Below are 22,042 nucleotides of genomic sequence, written 5' to 3'. Positions count from 1 at the left end.
GAGAGACATCACTCGCGCGAGTTTTTTTAAATGAGATAGTTAAAATTGTTGGAATAAGTCAGAAATTGTTATCGAGAATGAAGAAGAAGATGCAGACTGGTGAAAAATTACGAGGCAACCGTGTTGGCAATTGTGGCAGAAAAAAATCAATGTCTGTGCGAAACAACAGGTACCTCATGAAATGCTGGATAAGAAACTGTAAAGCAACAAGCAAGATGTTGCAGAAAGAATTGCGAAAAAGTAATGTACATGTGAGTACAAGAACAGTCAGAAGACAATTAGTTGTAAATGGTTTTCGAGCTCGACGGCCATGCAGAAAACCAAAGCTAACTCCAGCAATGATCAAGAAATATTTGGCATGGGAAAAGCAACACAAGAATTTCACTGAAAATGATTGGAGTCAGGTGCGTTTCAGTAATGAACCATCCTTTTACATCATGGATAAGAAAGCAGCCTATGTACGTAGAAGACCCGGTGAAGAATTTCATCCTGATTGTGTTGCAGAGACAGTAAAGCACGCAACGTATGTCATGGTCTGGTCAGTTATCTCTATTCATGGGCCTGGACGATTGTATATTGTTGAAGGCACCATGAATCAAGTTCAATACAAGAAGAAACTTAAGAAACAACTGCTGCCTCAACTTGGCAAATGGTGTCGACGGAGACCGTTTTTATGCAAGATGGAGCACCCTGTCACACTGCGAAGACAGTCAAGAAATACTTAGCGACAACCACATTAAGCTTCTGCAGTGGCCAGGTAATTCACCTGACATGAACCCCATTGAGAACCTGTAAGAAATTGTCAAAATAGGAGTAGGAGGGATGAAACCAAAAAACAAGATGAAACTGACCAAGGCTTTGATCAATGCCTGGCATCATGACGACGAAATTCGTAAGCTTTACCCAAAACTTATTCATGGAATGCCTTCAAGGATCCAGGCACTGCTTAAAAATAAGGGAAACCATACAAAATATTAACTGACATGTTTCAACTATTCGAACTTTCATTTCCATTGTAATTTATTTCATTTTCTATTGTTACTTTTTGCATTTTTATTGTAATTTTACCTTAGTCTTATTAATGCGAATATTAAGTCATATTGACATTTGAACATCAAAACCTAATTTTGCATTGTATTTAATTGTTTTTATACTTAAACAGTTCAATTTTGTGCTTTTTTACAATAAAATATTGCGCTTCTTAACTTTTCTAATTTTTTGTAATGTTTTGAAGGAAAAATGTTGCATTATTTATGAATAAATTTCACAAATGCATCAAAAGTTGCATTTAGTCTAATACCATTTAGTCTCAAACCAATGTTTGAAATACTAGATGGTAATGTTCTATCTGCTGATAGTATAATTGATACATTTAGGACATTTTATCAACATTTTTCGCATTTGTAAACAGTGGCTGATCTAGTGATTGACCGAAAATCTGTTTTTCGGCCAAAAATTCAATTCGAACCAATACCGAAATTTCGGTTTTGGTACTTTCCAAAAATTCAGTAAAAAGCAAAAACTTGGTTGAAAAACATACCGAAAACCGAAAAAGTTGAAAGATTTTAAATTTTTATTAAATGAAGAAAACCAGTTGTTTTTGAGAAATCTTACAAAACATTTTGAGAATTTTTAAATAAATTTTTAGAATTTTCACAAAAAAACTCAAAAAAATCTTGTTTTCAGAGCAAATAGTTGTTAACTTTTGCTAATAACTTATATTTCCAACTGTATTAAATCTCAATTTGTGATACATCTATAATCAATTCTAACATAATACGAGTATAAAAAAGCAACAAAGGTAAAATTGGATCTTTTTAAATAAATTTTTTTAGTGGAATTAGTTTATTCTAGAAATTTCAGTTTTAGTTTTGGCACCGAACTAGAGTATCCAAAATTTCGGTTTATTTCGGCTTCGGCTTTTTTTTGTCTCGGTTGATCGGAACTGATATCTATCATTTGTCTTCGGTGGTTGAAGATGTTGCAATATGTTTGAGAAAGGTACAGCAAAAACAATGTCCTTTGCAACTGGATATTTAAACAGATTTTTGGATCCTTCATTTTTCTTTAGAATTCTCATATTAAGTATTTTGGGTCAAGAAAAAACCTCGACAGTCCGTCCAGTTTAATTCAAGGTTACACTTTTCTTGTTTTTTTTTAGGTATACGACAACATGCCAAGTCCCTGTTGTTAGAAAATTGTTTACTTCATGTTCTTCTTAATCAGAATCGTTTAAATCAATATCTGTCTTCCATTAATCTTACTGGGAGAACCACTACAACTGTCTTCGATGTCTTTTGATTGAGGCAATAAAGACTCAACATCCTTTGAGGTTGCTTTTGATTTTTTGCCTTCCATTTGTTGCTTCTTTGATTTTTTCTGTTTTGATATTTGTCCGTTGTCAATGTCATCTACAGAGATTAATTTGCCTGGTTTTAGTTCTTTATTAAATTAAGTTCTCTCTTTCAGAGATTTCTGAAACTTTGTGAGAAGTGTAAGGAAATGGTTATTTGGAATTGAATCCTTGAATATTGGTTCTCTTCGCCATGTTTGTAAAATCTTCTTCCATTCAACTTTCAACGATCTGAAAACTGCAATATCAGGCGGTTGCAGCAGATGTGTGGCATTTGTGAATAAACATGTGAAGCGGATAATATTTTCAGAGCATGCTTTGATGACATTTAGCGAAAAATGTGAAACCGAATTAACTCTAATAACAATCTTTGTTCCTGAGATGCTGTTTAAGCTATAAATATTTCTGTGAACCAAAGTTCAAATGTTCTAAAGTCAAACCAACCAGTTTTTGAACTATTGAATATACTTCCACGTGGGCCACCACGAGTCCACTCTAGTAACAGTTTGCAGCTTTATAAACAAACATGGGAGATAGAGCTGCACTCCCACAGTACACAATACTAACAGCTCCTTCAAAATGCTGCGTTTTTCTTTTTACACGTTTAAGGCCGCGTTTGCTAACTCTTGTTTTAGAGCCTGGGTTATTGCTCACAATTGTCTCATCATAGTTGAATACATGAGTACTAGGAACGTTTTGTTGTGTAATGGATATATACAATCAAATACACATCAATATATGTAATGGATATATACAATCAAAATACATCAATATACAAACAAACCAAATTTAGATCAATTTCCGCTCTTGCTAATTTTACAGTGTCAGCAATTCAAGATGTCAGATTGTTGTGAACAGTGAAAGATTTCATCCAATCATGGACATGCAAGTTGCTTTTAAATTTTGAATCGACGACTCTTATTCTGCCTAGATAATCTTTCAATAGCAGACGTATATCCATGCCATCTAAAGGTATTTTTCAACTTGTCAGGATGCCAAGAACTTGTTTAATCTTTTCTTTAGAATGGGGCTGTAATCTGGTCTGCATTCCAGGTTTTTTTATGTCTCGGCTTACTCTTGTTGTATAGAGTAACATATGGTATACTATATTACTTTAATGTCTTGAAAAATTACACTCTTTTCGTTGAGATATCCAACAAGGCATTTTGCCTGGCTTTAGCTGAATACGATGAATATGATCGATTACCTGGTTTACGTTTATAAACTCTCATTTTAATGGCAATTATTCTCGTGCAATTGCAAACTTGTTTTCAAAATATTCAAAATGTCAACTCAAGCAGGACCAGATCTATAAAATAGCTAAAGTCAGTTTTTAAAACTGGTCAAACATCTCTAATAACCAACTAGAGCCCATCTCAATACTTTCTACTTTCTAAAAAAAATATGTATGCCTAATTAAAAACAAATTCTTAAATAAAAAATAATTCAGTTTTCAATTACATTATATCAACTTATTTTTAGATAAAGTTAACTGCATAAGCGATACTTTTGATAAAAACGAGTTATTTTAGAAACTCTTAAAGACCTTTTAAAAACGTTTTACACGATTAATGATGGTACCTTACAATCCTTAATAAAACTAATGCAATGTTCATTGATGACAAAAAGTTAGTTGCATCAATTTAAGATCTTAATGAATCTGTGAACTATTATAAATTAAATAACTATCAATCTAACATCCTCCAAAATATTCTATTTATCCTCAAATATAAGCTTAGACTTGTCCCAAACTATTTTATTAATAAATTTATTCAACTCAACACCAACAAATATATCACAAAAGTAACAGAAAACTTCACGATTTCTATAAAATAAATAAAATTATCAAGATGCATTCAATTATATACAGTGGCCCTTACTTAGGTGTCTTCCATAAATAACCTTTCATTGATTCACGTGTACTCATGTACATGTACTCATAAAAATTATTAATTACTGCTTCTACTTATTATTTTATTAAACTATGTTTTATCAAAAGTATGGTATAACATAACCCTAGCATTATCTTAAAAAAACAATAACTTAATGTTTATAAAATATACCATTGATAGTTAAAACTGTTTAAATACAAATTGTCTTCAAATATTTCTAAAAACTTATTCAATATTTACATGCAATAAAGGTAGCTTGAAATTTTGTTGGAGTCAATTACAACTGATTGGAAATAGTAATGCTAGCTGAACCAAATTCATTAGTTTTCGGATTTTCAATTTCGTTGGTAAATCGAACACCTTTTTTTGTTAATATTCTAAAAGTTAAAGCAGTAAATAAAAATTTCAACAAACACATTAACAGCCACACATGCACACACACACACACAAACTAAATGCGTGTATAAAAAGAATGTAAGAGTTAAAGGTTGCGTAGAAAATTTATAAGCTAAGAAATCAGTTTGAAAGCTGCGGTAATATTAACAATAAAAATAATAATAAAAATAAAATAACAATGATAGCAATAACATTAACAATAGCATAAAAATAAAAAAATAATGACTATAATAATAAACAAAACTTTTATAAAAACAATAAAATTAATAAAAAATCTTATATAATAACACCAATAAAAATATTTTTAAACATCATAATTTCTCGTCATATGTGTTTATCGTTACTCGTCATACGAGTTAAAAAAGGAAAATAGTTTTAATATACACCGACTGAAGATTACTATTTTTAATAATTTACGCTTTTGGTTTTTATATAACTATGGTAAGTTGTTTTATGTTCAACTCAAGTTTATTTATGATAAATTTAAGTCTTTTCTGTAAGCATTTTTATATCTAAAATTGCTTATAAATAACACTATGAAAGATTTATATTTTCTATCAGACAATCAGGCCCGTCTTTAGGTTAAACTGGCCTCCCAGCAAAATAACAATTGTGGTTTCTCCAGCCTCCCCTTCCCCCTCCCTCGCACACTAAAATATGTACGCAAAAACGATTTTTTTTTATGCTTTACATAATAAATTACTTCACAAGACCGAAAACCAACAAGTAAAGGAGTCATAACAATGTAGTCTAAAGAATGAGCATTGAAAAATCAGATCTTTGTTTTCTATTTATACAATTTGTAACAGCAGCAGACAGAAACATCCTTACAACATCATCAATATTAGGTAATGTGATTCAAGTTTCTTTGATCACCAGCACCAATTCGTTTCCACTTAAATCAATTGAAATGGAAACGAAGCTCTTAAAATGCAGGTATTCATTTGCAAATTAAATGTCCGCATTGTTTGTGTAAATTTTTAAAGGCTCAGGACGAGCAATGAAAATACAATAGAATCCATATCAGGAAGGAGAACAAGAAATCCAAACCGATAGATAAATAGAGCATAAGGTTTCTTTCTTCCCTGAGAAGTCTGCTAACTTCTACTACCAAGTTCAGCGGTTGCCTTTTGTCATTTTTTAGTTCTTATAAGTCTAATTTCAAAAAATATTATTCTAATACTATTCTAAATATATATTCACGCATATTTCAAAATATATTAGTGCTAAAAAAAGAACCTAAAAAAAACGATTCTGATAATTATCTTAAATTCTGAACTGATTCTGATAAATACTTTTAACCAATAAAATCCATTTGAATAGCAGAACACGCATTTGCACATGCACAGTACCTAATTTGTGTGAGAACTCTAAGAACATTTTCATTCTTTTTCAGTTTTGATACAAGACTTCTAAGCGATGCATTGAAACAGAAAGAAAGTTATCTGGCTGTTGAAGATAGCCCAAGAAAGAACCAGGTACCACACAAGACTCAGCTGCTGCAACACCAACCAGATTCAAAAAATGGCCGGTGCATGAAACATATTCTTATAGTGGATTTTACTTCTTAAAATTGGCTTTCAACTGTAGACCTTATTAGTGTAGATCTTACAGATATTCGAAGCATTCTCATACGACTACCAACGCCAATCACTAATGTTGATGCCTTGTATCTCATATGTCTTTTTGACAAGATTAAACATATTAGCTGCTTCGTGACTTCTCATTTAAACTGTATTCCGTCGATCATTTCATTCCGAACGACAAAATTAGTTAATTTACGTGCATAACGTCTGTGGTTGAATCAACGATAATTCAATAATATTTGGCAGCTTTAAGTTCAATAACTAAAGGAATGAAATTTGACAATATAAAAAATGTTATTTTAAACTTTTCAATGATTTTTTTTTAAGCAATTTCAAAGTGAAATAAGAATATGAAAGCGATTTACAACAACCAGTTATTTATAAAATGATAAACTCTTCACAAATGTTAGCTGATAGATAGGAAGTGCTACATTTACTTTGGCTTACTTGAGTGTTTATATGTTTAACTAAAAACGGGTCATATTCAGCTAAAAATAAAACCAAGAAAATTTTCATTATGACAAAAACCAATTTTCTGGTCTGATTCACAAAAACCTAACACTCTTATGCGCCATGCGATAAAAAAATAAATCATAAGGTTTTGTTATTAGGCCTACATAAATTGTATATAATTAAAAAGTTTAAAAAGATAAATAATCCAAAAAATATAAAATAATCTAAAAATATAAGTATAATTAAACTTTAAACGAAAGAAAGAAATTTGGCGACAGATAACCCGCGAAAAGAAGTGTTGGTCTATGAAGCTACTTCATAGACAAAAACATATAAATACAAGTTAATAACAAAAATAGTCGTAAAACACAATTCTTTAAAATACCAAACTGAATGATCGTTTTATAAAATATTTTTTATTTCACAAATAAAAAATATTTTATAAAATGATCATAATTAATTTTTTTATTCACAAAATAATGCGTTGCATAAGAGCACAATCAATTCTTTAAAATAACCATACAAAGACCGATCAGTAGAAGAAACAATGTTACATAATGCGTACCAATGTTATTGTTGATTGATACGGTTTTAACAAACAAGACTAAATTTGACAGGTGTTTTTTATTAAAAATATTTATATTCCACATACACTGACGGACATGATCTAAGAAAACAAATCTTTCCAAAGGTGGGCAACAACTAATTTCATTATTAGCATTAAAATCAAAATCAGTCTATGAAATTAAGTTAAATGATACTATTAATCTTTGCAAACACGTGTGCTGAAAAAAAATTTACAAAAATTTTTTACAGAGGATAGAGTTGAGGAAAAAAATGAGAGAGGGAATAATGGATGAGAATTTAATGAGTTGGAATATAAATAAGTTTAGATTTATAATTAATTTTTTTTTACTTAAAGATTATTTTTCACTGTTTAAAAAGGCTAACCAATTTAATTTGTGAAAAATTTTGTATTAAATTATGTTTATTTACAAAACATTTATTTATGATAAAACGACCCTGGCATTTTGTAACTTAGGCACTTTTCAAACTAGACTCGTTGATTTACGAAAACTTACTGTGAATAATAGTCTTACAAATAAAGCTAAAATATTTGCAAAAAGTTTAAAAATGTAACGCTATTATAAAAGTGTATACTGTCATTTACTAAAAAAAATTAAGTGCGATGTTAACTTACTCTTTGGAAAAATCACTTTCAAAAAATGATTTAAGTAACACACAACTTTTTATGTAACTTCAACGGATATTACATTAAGAATATCAAATTATAATTGATTAAAAGAAAAATATGTAATTTTTCTAATATATGCTATTGAAGTAATTTATTAATTATGTAATTTTTCTAATATATGCTATTGAAGAAATTTATTAATAAATTGTTTTCCTAATTTCAATATTCTTGATCTAATTTGACTGATAATAACGATGTCAGCAATGTTTTGCAATATTGCCTTTTAAACAATACGCTTCCCAGCAGACACAGATCTCCGTGAGACGTGTATACGACGTCTTATGGACTTTCAAATCTGTAGGACGTCCTTAAGATGTCTAGCGGACATTCTGTGCCCGCTGGGTTTTTCAGTGTATTGCTGTCAAGAAAATTAATTAAAAAATATGTTACTAATCTTATTAGTGGTTCTTGGCTGATTAATGAGTAACTGTTGTGGTTCTTGGCTGATTAATGAGTAACTGTTGTGGTTCTTGGCTGATTAATGAGTAACTGTTGTGGTTCTTAGCTGATTAATGACTGTACAAAAAAGCTCACGTGCATCAAAACACAATAAGTTTGCAAGAAAAATAATAAAGAAAATATACACATTGCAATAAAGTCAACTTTTTCTGTTATTATACTTTTTTTCTGATAAATAATGGTAAATAAAAAGATTTATTTTGTTTATACTACAATTTTTTTTAAAAATGTTTTTAAAAAGAACAATTTTAAAAAAACCGGATTTTCCATTTACTTTTGTTTTGATTATTTTTTTTACTTTTAAGTTTACACCCTTATTTTATGAATTATGAAGAATTATGGCTTTAAAATATAATAAATAAAAAGTCCTTGTATTATATTGTATTATTATAGTATTAGTATTAGGATGTAATCGATAAGTAATTTATCATTGAACAATTCAGATGTTTCAAAGCACTTAGAAGATTTAATATTGACGGAGTTTTGATGTACTTGTTCAAGACTTTATACCAAAAGAGATCGTTGTTAAGGAGAATGTTTTACAATCAAGTAGTAAATCCAGTGTAATAATATCTATATTTAGATCTAAACCCAGTACAATCTAAGTGATGATTACGAAAGTCTTAACGAAGTCTCTAACGAAGGTCTTAACGAAGTCTCTAACGAAGGTCTTAACGAAGTCTTTAACTAAGGTCTTAACGAAGTCTCTAACGAAGGTTTTAACCTATTTCTTTGACATCAATTTTTTTCTCTGTCAATTTATCGAGATCGGCACCAAAAATAAAGATTGATTGATCATTAACCAAAATCCATCTGTTAAATAAATTTAATAGCTTCTAATTTAATTTAGTTCTTTCTTTTTAATTCTTTGATGAACTAGTGAAGAATTTAGGTCAAACAGACCTAAAGTTGTGAAACTTTCTTTTATGTTTTGAAAAAATCATTTATAACTTCCAGAGACACGGCTTTCCATGATACTTTTTGATATTCTTATCGTCTAGAAAAACTTATTAAGCATGTAAGGCTTGAAAATTACAGTAAAATTGAGCTTCTTTCTTGGGAGAATATCCCTATCAATCTAGTTATGTCTCTCAATTATTAGGATTAAACACATAATTGAATCAAAAATAAAAACTTCAAAGTATTTTTTGTTGTCGTTGTTTTTGTTATTGTTGTTGTACCACCTTGAGCATATTTTATTAAATGACAAAATTTAAATCAAAATTGATATTACATACGCACATAAGTAAATTTATAGAACATCTTACCGTTTTCTTAGTCGATGAATTAACAAACAACAAGGTAAAATTGATAAAAAAAATATAACTCCAAGGCAAATAAGAACGATATTACCAGTTGAAAGATCTGAAAAAAATTTAAAGGAAAAAAATTCATTATTGATATTTCTTGCCAAATAAAATGTTCATTACATTTATATATATATATATATATATATATATATATATATATATATATATATATATATATATGCATATATATATATATATATATATATATGCATATATATATATATATATATATATATATATATATATATATATATATATATATATATATATATATATATATATATATATATGTATACATGTGTATATATAAATACATATATATATATATATATATATATATATATATATATATATATATATATATATATATACATATATATATATATATATATATATATATATATATATATATATATATATATATATACATATATATATAAATATATATATAAACAGGCCCGTTAGAACAAAAATTATATTGAGGGGGGGGTCAGTGCTGGATTAAGAGCCCCGAATTAGTTTTAAGGACTTTTTTTTTTAATCATTTTTACAATCAATTTTTTTTAATTATTTATTTTAAAAATTATTGGGGGGGGGGGGGGGACAAAGGCCCCTGCTATCCCGTACCCCCCGGTTGCTACAGGCCTGATATATATATATATATATATATATATATATATATATATATATATATATACATATATATATATATATATATATATATATATATATATATATATATATATATATATATATATATATATATATATATATATATATATATATATATATATATATATTTATATATATTAGGGTAACCCTTATTTTTAAACTTTCAATTTTTTTAGCTCCCAACCCCATTTCTTGTTCCAATCATGAAAATAATGATCTAAACAAAATTTTAGCGTAATCGGACAACTTTAAGTCGACCCTCATCGTCCATAAAGTTTCGAAATTTTTGCCCTAAGAGTCATTTTTGAGGTGAAAGGTTTAAAAACTGTTTTCAAAACTGTTTGTGCTGCCCGTGTAAAGTGACTTTTAGATTGTCTTCTTTTTAGACCTTAAAATGGCATCAAGTTCGTCTGGGAGTTTGTCACAGAAGTTAAGAAAAGATTTTTATGTCTGTCTTGTTGGCTACATTTCAAATCAAGTCGTCGGAGCCAAATTGCCTTTGAACCAGCAAGCATTATGCGTTTTATTCTACAATGTAAGAGTTGTAAAGCTTACAACAAAGGAAAGTGCAATACTGGTGATTCAAGAAGTTTCCATTTTTTGGCGAAAGAATTTGACGAAAGGTGCAGGCAAAGACAAAGAAAAAAGAGATTTTGTAGACAATATGTATGATCTATTTTACATAGCTCATTCAGAAGCTTTGGAACAGATCAAAAATGAAGAGGATAAGAATTTCTTAATACTTCAGCGCCAAAAAGGACGACCAGGGTGTATGCTTGGTGTGGTTCACAAACTAAAACACAATAAATAAAAGGCACTGAAGCGTACTGCAATGGAAACTGTCAGGAGAAAAAGGACTTATGAAGAAATTGAACAATATTTTGGCACTCATGAGCTTTCTACATCAAAAACTGATTATTCAGCATCAAGCAGTAAAGATATTGATAGTGGTGACAACAGTGAAAGTTCACCTGCCATCGTTCAGCAAAGATCAACAGCAGGAGCAGCTGCAAAAGTTCCAACAACACGAGATACATTGCCATTTTTCACTTCCCGTCTCGCAGAAGTTTTTGATAGGTGCAAAATTACTGACAGAAATGGGGTTTACATAATAATGGCTGCTGCAGAAGCTTTCAGATGTGATACTGAAAACCTGGTGATTAATTTTTGAGTTAGTTTTGAGGAGCTGTTTCAAATCACTGATGGGTGCAACTTCTTCTCCCGACATGGCGCTTTTCAAAAGATTTAGAGAAGCCTGGACGAAACTCGACAAGAACGTTTACATAACTGGTAGTAATGAAGTACCTGATGATGTCCGCTCTACCATTCTTGGATTTGTTGAACACTTCCTTTCTACACAAAAAAAGCAGAGAGACGATTACCGAGAACTGTTGGAGTTAACAATGATTTTTATTGGTGGCATTTTAAAGAACGGAATATCGTTTCGTATACCAGGAGCCGTAAGTCATCCTAGATGGATGGAAAAGGCAATTTATGCATTCAAGATACACCTGTTTCAAAATCAATTTCAGCTATTACATACGGAGAAAAACTCTTTAAGAAGAATTCCTTGCTCGAATGTACGTTCAAGCCTGGTTTCTATCATCAGAAGCAATAACAGCACCATATCATGATTTCCTATTCATGTGCTAACTGATTAATTATCGAGACATAGATCCACAAGTCAGTAAGGCTGCTGCAAAGAAATTTTCCAACTCCCTCTGGTACTTAGTTCCTAAAACTGTTGCTCTCGCCTTATTTGCTGACAATGTTCCACCAGCAGTTAAGACAAATATGGCTCAAAAAGTTTTGCTCGACAAAGATAAGGAAGCGGAGGAAGAAAAAATTAAGTCAAGAGATACATTCTTTCCGATTACAGATTGTTGCCGAAGACCGTAAAAAGTACCCAACTGCTACTAAATCCTGTCTTATGAAACAGTAATGTTCAAGGTTCATTGGTTCACATTATGTTTTGATTCTATGGACGTTATTGTTGTGCATGAAAATGCTTTTGCCTTATAGCTTTTTGGTGTAGTAAATAAGCACATGGTCGATATAGACAAGAGTATGTCGCTTTTAAATGGAATTAATCATTATGCATATTTTGCTCCAACTTAAAGGCGTTTGAGGGTGGTCGTGCAGTTGTCCGATTGAGCTGAAATTTTGCACAGTTCCTTATTTAGTTGATTGGAACAGGATCAGGGGTTGGGAGGTGCAACATTTTTACTTTCGAAAATTTCAATATATATATATATATAAATATATATATATATATATATATATATATATATATATATATATATATATATATACATATATATATATTTGAGACTTCTAAAAGCTAACTTCCTGACATGAGCAAACTCTAAACATATATATGTTTACACTTAAGTCAAATAAAGAGGCCTGGCAAAAAATTACGATGAGTCTGGGAACAAATAACCCTGAAATTCTGGCCACAACTGCCCCCAATGTTAGAGCAACAAGTTGATAAAAAAAAGTTTTTTTCACTTTTTTTAACTTAAATTATATTCAACAACAAATTTTAAATTTCATATTATTATCTATTAGCGTTAAAAAACTATGAATATATAATGTTTGCATCCCCTCAAAATTTATGGGGTTAAAAATTTTATAAAGTCAAAGTTTTGAACGCTAAGAAATAATTGTATAAAATTTAAAATTTGTAAAACGATTTCTTTGCATAAGTAAAGTTTGCCCTGTTTTCTTCAATAACTTGAAGTGCGCATTGCAGCTGCTCTTTGTACTTTAATCGATCAGACTTTGCTACATTCTGGATCAGGGCAACTCCTCTTTCTACATGGCCGTTTGTTTACTGCTTGGGATTTAGCAATTTTCTCTGCAGCTTTGAATTCATCTTGTCTGTTCCATGTTTCCGGATCTTCAGCTATGAATGTATCTGGCATGCTCAGAGTAGCAAATATATTCCTACTCCTCTTGGAAACAAAATCAGAAAGAGTTTTTTGTGGTGCCACAACCAAATCCTCATGTACTTGTTTCAAGGGTTCATCTTCTCCTTTTTTCTCTGAGGATCCTTTAACAAGTTGACCCTTTGTATTGAAATTCACCTCGGGATCGCAGAGGAAAAAGAGAGTCAAATCCGCCGATAGGAAGATTTGATTCTCTTTGGCGAAGGTATTCCGCAAGCTTCCGTGATGTTACTACTACGATTTACCAATCGGGGTAGTCATGAAATAGTTGAAGAAGTTGAAAATTGTTCCCGGCTGCTTTGGAAGCCTAAGGTGCCTAAAACCAAAACTTTAAATAAACTTTAGGAACATTCACGCGTCGGAGACCCCGAGACTCTCGCATCGTTAGCTTAACATTAAAAAAACTAATTGGATTTTCTTTCATCCACCTTCTAAAAAAAATTAGTTCATTATAAAATGCTATCCCTTTTCATTGATAATGTCAATATAAACAGAGTGAATGTTATAAAACTTTTAGGCGTTTATATTGATGATAACCTTACTTGGAAAATTTACACTGAAAATTTATGCAACAAATCTTCAAAAAGTATGTGAATTTTGTAGAAGGTAAGAAGCTTTTTGAATAAGAAAATTCAAACTCAACTATATTTCTCTTTTATTCGCAGCCATATTACCTATGCAAATACTGCATGGGCTAGTACCAACAAAAACAAACTTGAACCTCTTCATCGTCATCAGAAGCATATAGCACGTTTAATAAATTTTAGTGAACGTTTTACCCATGCAAAAACCTCTATTAAGAAAAACGAATGCACTAAATATATATCAACTTAATGTTTATAGTGTACTATGTTTTATGTATTTACATAAAATCATTTCTTCCCTAGTTACTTTTCATAATTTGTATTTTTCAAAAGATAAAAGTAAATACATTCTACGCAACGATAATTTTATTAAGCAGCCGTATTTTCAAACAAATTATAGTAAGTTTTGCATTGCTTTTTGCGGACCATTTTTATGGAATAAAAGAGTTTAAAAAATTTTTCTCAATTTTTTTTGAACAATGTAACTTCAACTCATTTAAACGAAAACTTAAAGAATTAATTTATACAATTGATGATTTGGTAATTTACTTTTAATATATATATATTTTTTTGTATATCGCCTTTTCACCTTCTATTAATCAAAAAACTTTTCAAAATTTGTATATATACTAAGACTTTTATGCATTTTTTTTGGATATATAGCATATACATCAGATTTAAAAAATTTCAACGGACTTTTCTGTAAAGAAAAAAATTTGTAATTATCTTGTTTATCTTTTACCAATAATACGAGAAACTATCACGTTTATGATAGAGGTTCTTGACGACAAGAGCTAACGGTCTTCTACGAGTACCCGCGTTTTTTAATTTTTTATCGATCTAATTTTGTAAATTTTTTATTGTCGTTTACTTTTTTATTCTCATCTTGTAATCTTGTAACCTTTATATTTTATAACAACATGCTGTTTAAAATGAAATAAAAAACATAAATATAAAATCAAAATAAAAAAAAAAGCTTGAATTGACTTCAAAAAAGCCAAATTTTGATGCTGTAAATGGCTTTTGCCAACGAGCGAGGATTAGGTGCGAGGAAATTCTTCCTTTTTGGTGTCTTTCCCAAAAAAATCAGCTATTGAGTTGACATCATCTGAGAATGCATCTTTATAACTGTCTTGATCAATGGATGACAACTGTGCTTGAAATGATTTGAAGATAAGAATTTCTGGAGTTTTTGTTGGTCCCATACAGACACCAAAAGCAGCAGCCAAAACGAGTTTTATTTATAAACTAGGTGACAAAATATTAGCAGTATCTGCTACCGAAAAAGATCTTGAAATTAAAAATTCATCAAATCTCAAATCGAAAAGTCGCATAACCAATTACATTAGTCACAGCCAATTACATAAGTCACATAATCATGTACATCAAAGCTTATTCAATGCTTGAAATGTTGAAAAAAATATTTCATTACATCAACAACAAAAGTTTTTAAGATACAATACGTTACATTTAAAAGAATCCATTTTGAACTTTTATATTTTTTAAACTTTTATAACATTTATAAGACTCCATTATGAACATTTATAAGACTCCATCTTGAGATACAAGCATGGTGCCCTTACCTTAAAAGTGATGTTATTGCACTTGAAAAAGTTCAACTTTATGCTACTAAATGGGTACCCCAGATTCGAAAACAAAGTTATGAAACAAGAATTAAAATACTTGGCTTAAGCACAATGGAAAAAAGGACGTAAATAAGGAAACTGAATTCAAATGTACAAACTATAAAAAAATAAATATTTTAGAACTAGGTTGTAATATCTTTGCCTCGTATTAGTCCAACACAAAAGACTATAACTTCAAAACCAGAACAGAAATTGTTCAAAATTGCAATATTTGTCTCTTTAATGTGGAACAAACTTTTATCATCAAAAGTAAAATCTTGAACTTATTGAAAACTCGCACTGATAAATGTTTAGAGTTTTAGAAATATTTAGAGCTTCGGGATTTGTAGTTTATAATTTAATTTATTTACCTAGAATAACTACACAATGTATATCCCGTCAAAGTGAAATTAACTACAACTAATTTGACTCGTAGTTTTTGAACAACTACAGCTTTCTATTATATTTGTATTATGTTTACTATACAACTACGTTGTATAGTAAATATGATACAATATAGTAAATATATATGTTATATATTTACTATATAATACTTACTGACAAAAAATATTTATTTTTACTTATTGGTTGAAATCTGTTTATTTGCATATGTTAATATTATTTTTATTTTGTCCCAAATGGGTTCGTTTTGCAAAAATATTAAACATTTCGCCGCAAAATTCTCGTATGCCAATATTCTCACAAAACTTTAACTTTGTTATCCCACCTTTAAATATTGATCAATCCTGCTCATATTAATATTTTGTATATATCAATCCTGCTCATAATAATATTTTGTATATATCAATCCTGCTCATATTAATACTTTGTATATATTAATCCTGCTCATATTAATATTTTGTATATATCAATCCTGCTCATATTAATATTTTGTATATATCAATCCTGCTCATATTAATATTTTGTATATAACGATCCTGCTCATATTAATATTTTTTATATGGCGATCCTGCTCATATTATTATTTTTTATATGGCGATCCTGCTCATATTAATATTTTTTATATGGCGATCCTGCTCATATTAATATATTTGCTCTTTTTAATATTTTGTTAAAGAGGGGATTTATGATAACTATTTTTTGAGCTTATTTTTTTTTTAGTTTTTTTGGGGAGAAATTTATTTTCATATCTAAATTTAGAAATCAACTCTGATTTTTTGTTTAATAAACATTCTCGGTTCGCATGTGTGATTATTTCAAGTTTTTCTTGAAGGCAAAAGTATGCGTTTGGGAAATATTATTATATGCAGGTGCTGTTTTAAAGATGGACCAATTTAATATAAAATTATCAATACTTTTGTCTTTCATTTATTTATAAATGTATTTTGACAGCATGGCGTCTTTTGAATACTTTTTATTTTTAAAGGATAGTTTATGGTTGGCAAAACGTTTTTTACATTTACCCTTTGTTAAGCCAATATATCGTTTACTGGGTACATTCTTAGAGGAATCAATACATTTATATACGACGTTTTTTGATAAGTATTTTCCACTCATTGGACAATTATTTTTTTGTGTAAAATTACAATTTTCAGTTCTTTTTTTATTTAGGATCTCTTTTTTATTTAGCAAAGTTGTAATATTTTATAATATTATTTTTTATATCTTTTAATATTTTTTGTGCAACTGTAGCTAACTTTAATTGTATTTCGTTTAAAGGTTTTATATAATATATTAGATGGCGGCAAATGCTTATCAACCATTTTAAAAACATTTTTTCTATGTTAGTGGAAACATTTTTGCCATTTGGGGGGTTGAACCAAATTTGGTTAACATCCTCTGGGTTTCCTTTCCGACAAGCATGCTACTAAAAAAAATATCTATAAAATCAATAAGAATTTTTTATAAAATAATTATCTAAAGAGAAGCGTAAAAGGTTTTAATAAAGTAAACAATCAGTCAACCAGTGGATGTCAACAAGTGGTTTTATAGTAATGATTTGGAACATGGTGTTTTACCTCCAACAACTCAAAGATCTTTGCTTTTTTTCCTTATAGTAAAACTTTTCGGGTAAAAAAGTAAAAAAATAAAAAGTATTCACCAAAAAAATGTAAAATAAATAAACAATTTTTTTTTTTTATTTCCAACAGTTTTACTACGTACGATGAGAACAAAACAGAACTTCTTTAATTATATAACTAGGACCAGACATTGATTTGACCTTTAAAGTGCCATTTTAATGCTATTAAAAGGACGCGTTCTTTATAACCCAGTCGGTGTGATAAAATAAATTAACCCCCATAATAAATTAACTCCCGCAGCGTAAAAAATTACCCGGGGAGTTAATCTGTTTCGATATAGGTTAACTCCTCTTGAAATAAATTAACCCCAGTCGGCGAAACAAATTAACTCCCTTATGATATTTTAACTCCCTTGGAACAATCTATACGAATTACGGAAAAAGCATTTTAACTTGATATTTTCCAAATGTGTTTGTTTTTATATCTGTTAATTAGTATAGATATGGATATAATAACAGTAACACTATATATATCTTAAGCATTTTTTAAATATTTTTACTTCGATATATATGTATATCAAATACTACTATCTATCTACTATCTATAATTTCTACTAATTTATTGCTCTGTTCGATTAAGAACATTTAGTATTTATATATATATATATATATATATATATATATATATATATATATATATATATATATATATATATAAAATATATATATATATATATATATATATATATATATATATATATATATATATATATATATAAATATATATATATATAATCACTTCTACAACATAAAATTACAACTAGAAAGTCTGAGTTAAATTTGAGTTATTATCTGAGTTAAAGTTAACGTGAAAGTATTATCTGAATAATCTCCACTTCTAATAGCAAGAAGTGTATTATTAAAGAATAAAGAAAAAATATACATTATGTGAGACCAGAGTATAATGATACGTAGCAGTGAAACATATGCAATAAAGGTGATGTCCATCAAATGATGTTCTCTATTTGGAAAAAGTTGAAAAGGCAACAATCAGATAGATGTGCGGTGCAATTAGGAAAATAAGAAAAGTAGTGGTAATCTTATATAGAGATTAGGAATAGTGAGTGTACCTGACGGGTGCATCAGGGAAGATTAAAGTGGTTTAAAGTCGCAGTTGATCATGTAGTAGCGTCCAGAGCTTAGAGTTTCAGGAGAAAAAGTTAAAAGTAGAAGCTGGAAACTTGGAGATGGTGTGTTACAGGCGACATAAAAAAGCTACAGTTAAGCAAGAAAATGCTTATGATCTTATACAATAGAGAAACAGCTTTATCAGCGATATGATATTTCTAAGTGAAACTGCAATATAATATTATATGTGTGTATATATATATATATATATATATATATATATATATATATATATATATATATATATATATATATATATATATATATATATATATATATATATATATATATATATATATATATATATCTATATATATATATATATATATATATATATATATATATATATATATATACATATATATATATTCATATATATATATATATATATATATATATATATATATATATATATATATATATATATATATATATATATATATATATATATATATATATGTATATATATATATATATATAAATTATGTTAGTAGTAATATATACATATATATATATATATATATATATATATAAATTATGTTGATAGGCAACTCCACTGTTACTTAAGGAACATTTTGATTTTTCTAGTCACATTTTTAGATATATATTTTTTGTTTTAACAGATATGATGTTTATATATTGATCAGATGATTATATATAAATCATGTCAAAATCATTTGTTTGTTTTCCTGTATATTGAAATTCTGTTCAATTATTATAAATTTAGGATTTATAGTTGATTATATGCTGTATTACTTATGAGACGCAAATAAGCATTGCATTAAACCTGTTGTTTTCAATTGAATAGTTCGAGCCAAATATTTAACCTACATAAACTGGCTACTTAAGTTAAGTTAAGGAGTTTATTATTCTGCATAAAATTATTCAAAAGGTTGTTTTAGCTTGTTGTGGACTCGAAGGATAAATGAAAATAAATAAATGATTAATTTTAACTTTTTATTAACTAAAACACTAAGAAGTATTAATATAACAACAATAATGTTCAATTTCATCACATTCTCCCCGACAACTTTAAGTTTTAAGTAATCAATTGTTCAAAGATCTAACCGATTTGGAGCCATGCACTTTCAAGTTGATCGTCTTTTACGGTAAAATATCATTGTCAACCTTATTGGACATGGCAAGATGAGTAGATTTTATGATGTACAGTAGATTGTTCCGATGAACTTAGATTCGCTGTTTCCGAGTTAACTGAAGGTAAGACTTAAGTTTGAAACTAGTGTGCAGTCTTATCTGGTTCTTGTAACAGGTGTGCAGTAGATTCGACAGTTGCTAATAACAGATTTCAAAACATTTACTGAGAATGGTAGTTTGCGAAAAGCAATCATTCTGGTAACACCAGGGTGGCATAACGAGTTGTGTAAAGACAATAGAGTAAACAAGCTCATTGCTGAAGAGTACATACAGCCAAAAGTATCAGATGCAATATTGTATTCCTTTTTGGTAAACATGTCAAAGTTGTAACAAAAAAGCTCAAGACGCCGTTAATGTATTTTATTATTCTTGATTTTACTCGCGTTGTTCTTATTAAACATTGTTTATGTTTAATAAGAATAATGCGAGTAAAATTAAGAATGATAAAATATATTAACGGCGTGTTACAGATTGTTACAGATTGTTACAGATTATTGATCAGTTAAAAGCTTGAAACGCTTCCCAGTTGGTAGATGGCACTAATGCGAGCAGATTCTATAACAGCACATGCCTCTTTTTCAATAGGGGGATATTTTACCTCAGATCGATATAACAATTGCAAAAAAAAGCAACTGGTCTGCCATTTTGATTAACAAGTCCTGCAATAGCTGTATTAGATGCATGGGTTTGTAATGGCTCATTCTCAATAATAGATCACAACAAACTGGACATTTATATCTAGGATGCACAATGTTTCCACAAAAGAAGCAAACTTTTTTTTTGAGGAGTTGTAACTGTTAGGAATAAAGCAGATGTGGTGAGAATTTCTGTATTGTCATTAGAAACAGGTGCTGTAAAAGTAGGTTTTTGGTAAACCAAGGATAGATAATCTTCAGAATATTTTTGAGGAGATACGTAAGTTCTAGCTTTGTAAAACATAACCTCTAGTATCATGTCATGAGCTTTGTCCATTTGTTTTTTGTTACACAATAATTAACAAGTTAATAAAATTGTTGTGGACTCAAAGGATAAATGACAATAATTGAATTATTGCTTTTTAACGTTTTATTGACTAAAACAGTTTGAAGAAATATTAATTTAACAACAATAATAATAATTCTTAACTATACAGTTACGGGGACAATTTTACGCTTTTATCAAAATGTAGTTTAGCTACAATTTATATAAAAAGTATGAGGCACAACTTTAATTTGAAATTTTAAACAAAAAAATAAAAAAATTTAAAATTTTATAAACATATGGCAACCAAATGATTACTTCGTTTTTGTTTAAATTTATTTATTTTATCAAAATAACTCACTTGAGCGTGGAATTTGCCCTAGTGTATTGTACAATTAGAGTGCTCGATGTTCTTAAAGAACAGAGCAGTAAAAATTATATATATATATATATATATATATATATATATATATATATATATATATATAAATATATATATATATATATATATGTATATATATATATATATACATATATATATATATATATATATATATATATATATATATATATATATATATATATATATATATATATATATATATATATATATATATATATATTTACTTATTTATTTATTTATATATATACATACTAAATAAATAATAAATTTCCCACAATTTGCTACTAAACATTAACCGGCATACCTTGAGGTATCGATTTTAAACCATTTTTAAACAAAAACTTTGCTCGGGCTATAGTCATCCAGTAGGGCCAAAGCCACCCAATCTTACGGTAAATATATATATATATATATATATATATATATATATATATATATATATATATATATATATATATACATATATATATATATATATATGTATATATATATATATATATACATATATATACATTTATATGTATATATATATATATATATAGATATATATATATATATATATATATATATATATATATATATATATATATATATATATATATATATATATATATATATATATATATATATATATATATATATATATATAGTTTTAGCTATATAAACTCTATAACCTCAAACATTATTATTAGGAAAAGAGAAAGGTTCACTGAGGTTCATGCAATATTATTATTTTTTGATCTCCTTTTTATTTTCACAACAATAAACAAACTTGTCAAAAATGAACAGTTACACAATAATTTTATTCAACACAACACA

At 28.3% G+C, this 22,042-nt stretch overlaps 1 protein-coding gene across 4 annotated transcripts in view; it reads right to left on the bottom strand.

Annotated features, from left to right (window-relative positions):
* Positions 1-1,703: 1,703 nt before the first annotated feature.
* LOC136078363 (uncharacterized) overlaps positions 1,704-22,042 on the bottom strand; it is a 65,074-nt gene continuing 44,735 nt past the window's right edge. For 3 of the 4 annotated variants that reach the window (XM_065794080.1, XM_065794082.1, XM_065794083.1), the window contains 2 exons: positions 9,663-9,759; positions 4,397-4,622 (listed from right to left, as the gene is read on the bottom strand). In XM_065794080.1, coding sequence (XP_065650152.1) covers positions 4,523-4,622; positions 9,663-9,759 — 197 coding nt within the window. In that variant the 3' untranslated portion in view covers positions 4,397-4,522. Of the gene's footprint in view, positions 3,747-4,396; positions 4,623-9,662; positions 9,760-22,042 lie in introns of those variants that run through there. The other variant, XM_065794081.1, reaches the window with a different exon arrangement.

The sequence above is a fragment of the Hydra vulgaris genome, chromosome 03, assembly GCF_038396675.1.
Source record: "Hydra vulgaris chromosome 03, alternate assembly HydraT2T_AEP".
In the NCBI taxonomy this organism is placed as follows: domain Eukaryota; kingdom Metazoa; phylum Cnidaria; class Hydrozoa; order Anthoathecata; family Hydridae; genus Hydra; species Hydra vulgaris.
Note: the sequence above shows the minus strand (reverse complement) of the source record. Positions and strands in the feature narration are given on the sequence as shown.